Below are 9,775 nucleotides of genomic sequence, written 5' to 3'. Positions count from 1 at the left end.
GCCGAGGGGGCGCTGCTGTCCGCCAGGCGCTCATTGAAGGGGGCCCTCAGGCTGTCCAGGGGCCCGTGGCTCTCGCCTGTGGGCTGCTCCATGCTGCTGGGTTTGTCGGGGAGGTGGGTGCTGTTGAGTTCAGTCCATTGCCGGTGCTGAGGGATACCACACCCATTGTCCTTCCCCGAGACGACGGGCGAGTCACAGCCTTCCATGGTAAGGCCTGCGTGGAGCTTTCATTGCACCCAGTACGGATCGGACCTGAAGGGCGGAGGCGAGGGGGAGGAGGGAGAGAGGGGAAAGAGAGAGAGAAAGGAAAGAGGTTAGGAGGGCCGAGGATAAGATCCCGTGCTAGGAGCGCTCTGAGATGCTTTTGTCCACACCCACAATGCGGAGCCCATCGGGGCGGAAGGCAGGCCTGGGCACGTGGCCCCGGGCCAAGCAGCATGGAGGGCGGCAGTGCCTGTGGGCATCACGGCCGGGTCCAAACACAAGCAGCGGGCACAGAGAAGGGGAATCCGGAGCACGCCTCTCTGACTTCAGACTGCCCGCTGCTCTACCCCTGGAGACCAGTCTGAATTTCCATTCTCTGCCAGTGCTGCCTGGCTGTCCTGGTGCAAGGAGCCACGGGAGCAGGGCTGTTACCTCGCCAGCCCCCAATGAGGTTAGAGCATCGAGGTCCCACGGCACACAGGCCACCCCTAAGTCACCGCTGGCTTATCATTCGGGACAGCAAGACCAAGGGGAAGAAAGTTTAGCACTCTCAGGAAAAAAGATAAAAAACTGGGATATGTTGATTTGGAGAAGTCACTGTAATTGCTTTTATTGGCCACGTGTCTAGTTTGAGAAGTTCAAGTCTCAGAGGTCTGTGAGGATCGGAGGACAGGAGTGCAGGCCTGGACCCCCCTTCCACAGTCCCCAAGAGGGTCAATGCAGGGACTCCCCTCTCCAGGTCTCCAGCATCAATCACATCTTCCAGGCAGTAAAATTGAGAAGTTAAACATCAAAATAAAACCAACACCACCCTGATCACCAAAGAAGAGAAGACAGGCCCCTAAATTAGCATGTCCTCGGCCCCAACCTGGAGAAACCCCTTGCCTGAGGCTTGGCTGACTACAGACAAAAATTATGCAGTTGCAAAGCGTGAGCTTGATATTTCCAGGAAGAACAGACCAGACTCTTGATCTGCCAACTCCCGCTCCAGCAGGCTCCGCCTCACCCCGTCTGGAGGGAGCCCGTTCACCACGTGCTTGGTGGGTTTTGCTATCAAGGATCTTAGCGCAAGCCGAGACAGCAGCTGGGCTCAGGGAGCCCCGGTTCCGCACCTGCCTCTTAGTTATTAGTCGCTACCCAAGCAGCTGTCCTGCAGCCCTGGGGCTTTTCCGTTTCCGACTCCAAAGTGCCACTGCACTGAACTTGCCCTCTGAGACCTTATGTCCCTGGGGAAGGCAGCATCAGATCACCAGCCACCTGGCTCCTGTGGCAGCATCATCACAGGGCCCCTTCTTCCGTCTCGGAGCTGCCCCTACAGGCAACTCAGCACCTCGAAGGCCCTGATTTTTTTTTTTTTGGCAGATAGATCCCTGGCCATCCTTCCCTGACTCCTCCTTCCTGGAGAACTTTTGGCAGCGTCTCCACCCACCACTCATTCATACACAGCAGATGAAGGTTTGGGCTGTGCTTGGGCTCCCTCCAGCCCCCACACCCCTCATCTTCTCCTCCTTTGTTTCAGTTCTCCATTCTTGACTACACAGTGAGCCAACAGCTCCCCCTCGGGAAAAGATGGAAAAGGCAGGTTTACCAGAAGTCTCAGGAGAAATAACTTTTTGGAAGAATGTGCCATGATTTGTTTAAAATGCACATGCACACAATCATCTTTCAATTTGTAATCTCAGACTCCGTGACAACAAAGTTTTGTGTGTATTAGAAAAGACATGTTCGTTTGAAACAGACATGACTATGCTAACCCAAACCCAAAAGCAAAAGCAATGTGACTTCTTTCAAGGATTAGCTGGGATACAGATGAGAATCCAGGGCAGATCTTCTTAAAGATGCTTCTGATTGGCCAAATGACATGTGATTGACAACTCAGGCCACAAAGGTTGGCAGGCCTGAAGGGGCGGGAGGGTTAACAGCCCGATTGTAAAATCAATGTCATAAATGCTTGGTAAGTTACAGGAACATGCAGGAAGGGGAGGCCACGATTGATAAAGGAGAACAGCTTTGATGCTGCACCAGGGACTTGTTTATCGACAGCAAAGCCAATCTCCTCTCCAGCCTGGGCTGGGCCAGAGAAACCTGCAAGCGTTTACCAATTAATTGGTGGGCTTTGCTTGCTCTGCTCTCTCCTTCCTCCTCCTCTTCCACAAACTATCCATCTAAATGGCTGGGCGTTTTTAAAAACTCCCTAACTTTGTTTTCTACTCCAAAGCAGGTGACAAGAAATGACATAGTTGGGCTAGAAATTTAGCTCAGTGGTTCCACCGCCTGCCTCGAAAGCATAAAGTCCCAAGTTCAATTCCTGGTACCAAAAAGAAAAAGAAACGGCATCATGACTACTGGTAAGAGACACATGACTCCACGGTGGTGACAGTAGGGGCCACTCATTCACAGCAGGTAATCACCTATTAAGACACAGGTGGAAAAGGACCCCATTTCCAGATCCACATTGCCTGCTCTGGGCTTCCTTTCTATGCACACTGGCCATGATGACAGCAGAACCTTTGGCAACTTTGCTAATAAGCAAAGTATGGTTCATGGATGAACAGCTTTGTCCTCACCACAGAGCTTGCAAGAAATACAGATTCCCAGCACCTCCCCACCCCGTCACAATCTGCATTTTTACCCAGGTAACCTAAACCTTGAGACATTCTGCCTCACATCTTTACTGAGTGACCAGTTTGTCTGTGCCTGGCACCTGTATTGCTAGGTAACCAGGGAAAGATGGCTTTATCCCTACCCCCACCCACCCCAGGAAGGTGCAGGGATAATGACAGATGGGGGACTGCAGCAGTGACATGAAGAAATCTCTTCATCCCACCTAGTCTTGCAGCTCAAGGACCTCAGGGCATCCACCACTCTCCCACCCAGCTGGCCGAGGCGCTCACTGTTTATCAGCCAGTCAATAAGAAAAAGGTAGTTCTTACTTAAGGAGGCAGAAGTCAACTCGGCAGGTCGATCAGCACTCTGTCTGTAAACATGGTTTCCCGTAAAATCAATGATCTTCAGTTACAGAGGGCAGCCTGGGAACCGTGTGGGTCCCCCCACCCCACGCTTTCACGGGCAGCCCCTCTGCCGGCTGCACACACCTCTCCCAGCCCTGGGCTCCAGGCCTGGACCCCACACCTCACACACCCTCGACCCCTCCTGCAGCCTGCTTCTCCTTCCACCTCTGACACCCCCAGATTCCCCTCAATGAATAGCTGTGCAGCTCACAACCTCCAACAGTATACTCCAATGTGGTATTATTTTTATTTAAGGATTCAGCTAGATTTTAATGGAGTACATCTCTCCAATGACAAAGTTCAAGTGAAGATATAGGAGTGACCTAGATAACAATCCTTCTCGTATGTGGTCTTCTTCTTGGAGTTGAAATCTGCCATCTGAGAAGCAATCTTGTACAGAAAAATTCTGTTGCCTTCATCCAGAACCCCCACCTGTGTTCATCTTCCAAAATTACAGTCTCATCCCTCGTAGTCCATTCAATCTTTACAAGTATCAGCCTCTGGGCTGGGGATTTAGCTCAGTGGTTCTGCTGCGTGCCTTGCAAGCGCAAGGACTGGAGTTCGATCCCCGGGACCAAAACAAAAGTATCAGCCTCTACTTTTCAAATATTGCTTAGAAGGATAAAAGTCCATTTCATCTGGGCATAGTGGTACACAACTGTAATCCCAATACATGGGAGGCTGAGTCTGAGGGATCTCGTGTTCAAGGCCTGCTTGGAACTATACCGGAAAACCCTGTCTCAAAAAACAAAACAAAAATTTTCCTGCGTTGCCTTGTGGGTCCCCATTAGGCAAGGCATCTGTCTTCCTCTGTAAACTAAAGAAATGTGCTGCTGAAGTATGATGGTACTCCTTGAAGGAGACAAGGTGAGGTAGAACCCAACAGTTCCAGGAAGGACTGGGAGGGGCACAGTTATGAGGAAGGGGAGGGGGCTCCCGCTCTTACTCCAGCTCCCAGAGAATTAAACATGAACAGTCCCACTGTGTAATTTTAAATTGTTAATTAGCACAGGGTTAATTAGGCGGTCCTTTCACAAGGGGCTGTTTGGCAGAAAACCAAGAAGGGAAACAAAGGGGAAGGAAAGAAAAACAAAGACAGAATAGAGAGAGTGAGGGAAACTGTTGCCTCTGTGAATAACCCAGGGGACAGGCATCCCTGGAGACCATCAGCAGTCAAGTCAAGCAGCAGTCGGGGTGCTCCTGGCAGCCCCAGGGAGAAGCAACAGGCACCCCGCCGCCTTCCTGCAGGCACCCAGGCAGAGCACAGGCCCTTGACTCAGCAATCTCTCCATTCTAGGGATTTATCCTAAGGAGACAGCCCTGAAGATCCATGGAGATGTAAGATTATTCATCACAACATTTATAACAGAAAAAAGAAATTAAAATTGGAAATAATCGGGCAAGAACACACTCTGAACAACTCAAAGTGCACAGCGTTCCATAGATTGTGAGAAAAATGCCTTAAGGAAACTATTTACAGGCACGGGAAAATGACCAGATTCTAAAGGAAGGACCTATAGGTACACACACTAAACAAAAGACTTTATATCAAAATTTTTATGATGGTCATTTTCAGGGAATAAGGCTGTAGGTGACTTCATTTTTGTCCCCAGAGTTTTTTAAAGTTGAAGCCTTTAAACTTCTAGAAGCTATCACTCAGTGAGCTAGGCACTGTGCTGGAGCTGATGGGTACAACAACACGGTGATTCTCATATCCACTTGAGGAGATGGGTGCTGTTTTCATCCCCATTTTAAAGATGGGGAAACTGAAGCTGCAGGTTCTAAATGGCAAATCCAGGCAGTGTGGCTCTGGAGTCTGTACTTTTAGCCACTCTGTGGTTTTTTTTTAATGTCCACTTCTTAAAACAATATCCAACATTTGCATTCAACCCCCAGCCCCCATCCCGTGCTAGGTATTAAACTATTAAGCTACCAGTCGCTGTATTCAATCTTTCTGCACTTGGGGGCTCTCCTAAAATCAGGGGCTACCAGATTGTTATTTTAAAAGACCCCGCCCCAATGCCCTTTCCTTGCTTGGGAGTGATGCAGGAGAACTCAAAATGACCCTCTTCACTTAAATGTCTCCAGATAGGCAGAGGGAGACAAAGTAGGTGGGGGAAAGATAGGGTAGAAACTGCAAAATGGGCCCCACATCCTGATTTTCTAAAACAGGAAGGAAGAAAGGCATAAAATATCAGGAAATGTATTAGCTCATTTGCTGCAGTATTTACTGTGAACCTACTATGTGTCAGATCCTAGCAACTACAACCAGGTTTCATCTTAACCATGGGCAAACTAGTACAACAATCTTAAATGGTAAGAACACTCAGTGGTAAAAAAGTCAGGAAGAGAGAAAGTGAAATGTGAATACATATCATTTTGGATTAAGCAATGTTATTAAAGTTAAAGGAATATGCTGTAGATGATATATTGCAAGTATTTTCTAGGTTTAGAACAGATTCAGCTATTGCTGGAAAAGTATTTTAGGGGAGGAGGGTGATCCTGAGGAATTAGCTGTAGCTCCTGTAAGAAAACTCACGTAAAATATATGGAAAAATAGCCTCACTTCGGCGCACTGATCTGAGAAAATTAGTAAAGACTTTTTCTTAGAAAAAGAAGGTATGCCAAAATTTGTCATTTCTTTATATTCAGAATAGGAAAATACTGTTTTCAAATAAAGTCTAGCCAGTTTTATAGCTGGTTGATGCCACTGCCTGAACTATCAACTTAGGAGGTCAGTGTCCAGTGACACGACACAGGGCTCTGTCTTTTGTCTCTTGCTCTTTTCACTGAAGGCAATAACCCGAGGAATGAGAACAAGCACACACATCTATGTACACAGCACAGAAAGTTAACAGGAACAACTACTGCGGTAAATGGAATCAAGACTGAAGGGAAAAGTAAAAACCCTCAGCCAGTTGAAAGAAAAGGCCCAAACAAGATGAAATTTTAGAAAGAGGAATATGAAGCTATGTATTTAAGTTCAGGCAATCAGCTAAATCAACAAAGTATGCAGGCTCTAAATTAACAGCGGTTCATGCCAAAAAATAAACAAACAAACAAAAGGCCTGGGGGTTTTACTTGACTGTAAATTCAGTGGAGGAGGCCCCACGAGGGTGCGGCAACAGGAGTGCTCTGTACCTGTTGGAACACAGCGGGTTTGCAGTGCTGTTGTTCTCTGGCTGCACCAGGAAGGAACATTCTGATTCGCTCCGGGCACTCCTGGAGGAGGGAGACTGGTAAAGAGGAGCACGATCAGAGCGGCTGAGCACGCACCGCTCAAGGGCACGGAGAAGAGACGGCCCATTGTACGGCCAGACAGCGCTCCGCTACTGTACGACAATCCTGCCTGCCCCACAGGAGGAGGATTCCCCATGTCTTCTACCTTCAGAGTGGAACTGGGAGGAGCGAGGGGAATTTGTAAGGAATTAAAGTCTGGTTTAATCTTTCTCACAATTACCAAAGCTTCCAAATAGTATGTTTCCACTGCGAAATGCTCTGCTCTCTGGATTTGCAAGGGGATTTTACTGTGGTCAGGAGGTTCTATCAGGCAGCCTTTGAACAGTGGAGATTCTTTTCATTCCTGAGTAATCAATCCGGTTACTCTGCCAGCTTGAAGCGTCTCTGTCTTTCATATGTGGCCACAGATGGCAATGTGGGGTCACCACCCTGCTGCGGTTGGTCATCTGTTGACCTGTCTAAGCTGCGAACAACATGAGAACAGGTCCCATGTGTCATTCATCTCTGTACCCTCTACATCCAAGATATAGTAGGTGCTTAGTAAAACAATGGGGGAAACTGAGGTCATGAGAGAAAGAGCACTTCAAGAGGAAAAAAAGATATCCCTGAATCTCATTCTTCCTATAGTTTAAGAAGGCCCAATGTAATCACTTGTAGTCAACAGAACCAGAGGTCCTAGAAGAAATGGCCAGTTCTTGGGCTGGAGCAGAAGGAGTGCAAGATGAGCTTGGAGTGTCATGTGCTCAAAGAGTGAGGCCTGTCGAGGACCTAGGATAGGGCTGGTGGGGCCCCACTGGCCCCACTGGGCACAATTTGAGCAAGAAAAATAAGAGTGAAGGATTACAACCCAAGACATAAAATAACCATTAAGAAAAAAAAAGTAATAAGGGCTGGGAACATAACTTAGTAGTGGAGCTTTGTCTAGCATATGAAACACCCTGGGTTCAATCTCCAGTATACAAAAGTACAAGATGGACCAGGCCGGGCCCGGGATTTAGCTCAGTGGCACCATGCCTGCCTCACAAGTGCAAGGTCCTGAGTTCGATCCCCGGTACTGAATGAACGAATGAAAATAAATAAATAACATAACATAACATAACATAAGAAAGTACGAGGAGAATAAAGAGGAAGGCAAAGAAGAAAACTGAAGGAAGAGGACAGAGAGAGGAGAAAGAGAGGGGGAGGAGAAGAAAAAAGAAAAGGAAAAAGAGGAAAGGGGAGGGAAGGAGAGGGAAAGGAAGATGTGTGAGGAGGAAAAAATGATATTCTTTAAGGTACAAACACAATGAATACATGTAGAATAAACTATAGATTTAGAAAATCACTTAGGTAACCATCATTACAGTAATAATCCATTTGGGGAAGGACCAATGGATACTGAAATTAATACACGCAAGTTTTTAGTCTCAAAGAATCTCTCCAGTGACACTTACTAATTACAGAAGAAAATAATAACTTTTCAGTGGAGAATCTTGGCAAACACCACCTTAATAAGTGATCAAAGTTCACATGAGCAGCAATGAGACGAGAGACATCAAGTGCCTCCTGATGGGATACACTGAGAAAAACACAACATCCCTCGCTTGGCATTCCTGCCAAAAACAAAAAAGCAAATCCTAAATCTAATCAGGAAAGAACATCAGACAAATCCAAACTGAGCAAAGCCTACAAAATGTCCTTTGCTATTCAGAAATGTCAGCATCATGAAACAGGACAGACTGAAACAATGTTCAAGGAAAACGAGGAAGACATGACGTGTAATCCTAAAACATAATCGGGGATTTCCTTTCCCTATAAAGGACATAACTGGAACAACTGGCAAAATCTGAATAAGATCTGTAGATGAACTAAAAGTAATGTATGAATGTTAATTTCCTAATTTTGATACAGTTCGCTGTCCTTACATAATGGAATGCCTTTGGGGATTTCTGTTTTTTGTTTTTTTTGAGACAGGGTCTCACTGTGTAGTCCAGCCTCGCCTTGAACTCCTAGCGACACTCCTGCCTCAGCCTCCTGAGTGCTGGGATCACAGGCGTGCACTACCATGCCCCGCATCTTTGTGTTTTTTTAAAAATACTTCAGCATATTTAGAGGTAAAAGTTCATGATGACTTAGCTTTCAAATGGCATATGGAGAAATGAATATGAAATGTTAACATAGGAGGGTCTGGATGAAGGGAGGAGAATTCTTTGTTGTATTTTTACAACTTTTTTGTACACCTGAAACAGTGTCCCAAAAAGAAAAGAAAAAGAAAAAAGAAACTGTCCAGAATAGAATCCCACACAGTAAGCCTCCAAAAATCCTTCTGCACAGTCCACTGCTCTGTTAGGGATCTAACTCCTTGTCTCTATTGGAAATTCATTCCCGGCACAGCTTCATTAAGAGGAGGAGGTGCTGAGGCTACAAAGGGAGGTGTGGACAGACAAGAAAACCAGTCTTCTCTTCCTGCAGCTGAGAGGCTTCTAGGTAAAGTTCCCTGGTTGGAGAAGACAAATAAATGGCCATTCTAACTTGGGCAGTATTTCAAGTAATATACACCGACCCATTTACTCATGGAACACCCATGGTCCTAGCTTCAGACAGATTTCCCTAACAGTGAAAAGAGTTCTAAATAAAGGACAAGGGCAGCTACCAGAGGAGTACTCCACAGCCTACGGCAAGTGACCATTGCCAAGTCCAGACTAAAGCACAGTAGAAAGAAAAAAATATACAACAATGAATAAACTATACCCTCAGTAACCCCGCCTCTTTTTTTTTTTTCAAAGGCAACCCAGATTCTAAGGTAAGCAGAAACCTCATTCAAGGGGCAACAAAATAGTATCCACATCTGTTTAGCTTGGAATCCACAGAAGAGCCCTATTGAATTGCACTCAGTGCTTTATACAGTAACACTGTTTGCGTATAGCTGCTGCGTCTAAGTCAGTAAGTGTTAAGCCATAAATAGGTGAGATTCCATCTGCTTGGTTGCGATTTCCCAGCACCCTGGAGAAGGATTCTGTAATGGTGGCAGGGTCAGAGAACACATGTGCTTGAAAAGGTCTCCCCTGCTGCAGGAGGTCCACTGCCCGGAAGGCCCAGAGAACCAGGCCCTGGGCTCTATGTTTGCTAATAAGTGCATTGTGCTACTTCCAGTGTGAACATAAATCAGCCTGGAAGTGAAAACTGCTTGCTCGGTCTGTTCTGCAGGGAGCCCACAAATACTTCGATATTCTGGTTATAACACAGGGTATTGCAGGGGAGAGAAGGCAGGACCAGAAGTAGGAACCCAGCCTGCTTGTGCCATAAGAGAGAAGCTGGTATTTCAAGGAATTAAAAAGAAA

The 9,775-nt window shown here is 46.6% G+C and overlaps 1 protein-coding gene across 1 annotated transcript in view; it reads right to left on the bottom strand.

Moving 5' to 3' along the window:
- Positions 1-9,775, bottom strand: part of Zfhx3 (zinc finger homeobox 3) — a 234,412-nt gene that overhangs the window by 159,661 nt on the left and 64,976 nt on the right. Inside the window, exon 2 of the mRNA XM_033757937.1 lies at positions 1-252. Coding sequence (XP_033613828.1) covers positions 1-206 — 206 coding nt within the window. The 5' untranslated portion in view covers positions 207-252. The remainder of the gene's footprint in view (positions 253-9,775) is intronic.

The sequence above is a fragment of the Fukomys damarensis genome, unplaced genomic scaffold (genome assembly GCF_012274545.1).
Source record: "Fukomys damarensis isolate Sample0158 unplaced genomic scaffold, DMR_v1.0_HiC HiC_scaffold_32, whole genome shotgun sequence".
Taxonomy (NCBI): Eukaryota; Metazoa; Chordata; class Mammalia; order Rodentia; family Bathyergidae; genus Fukomys; species Fukomys damarensis.
The sequence above is the reverse complement of the archived record's forward strand: the minus strand, read 5'-3'. Positions and strand labels throughout refer to the sequence as shown.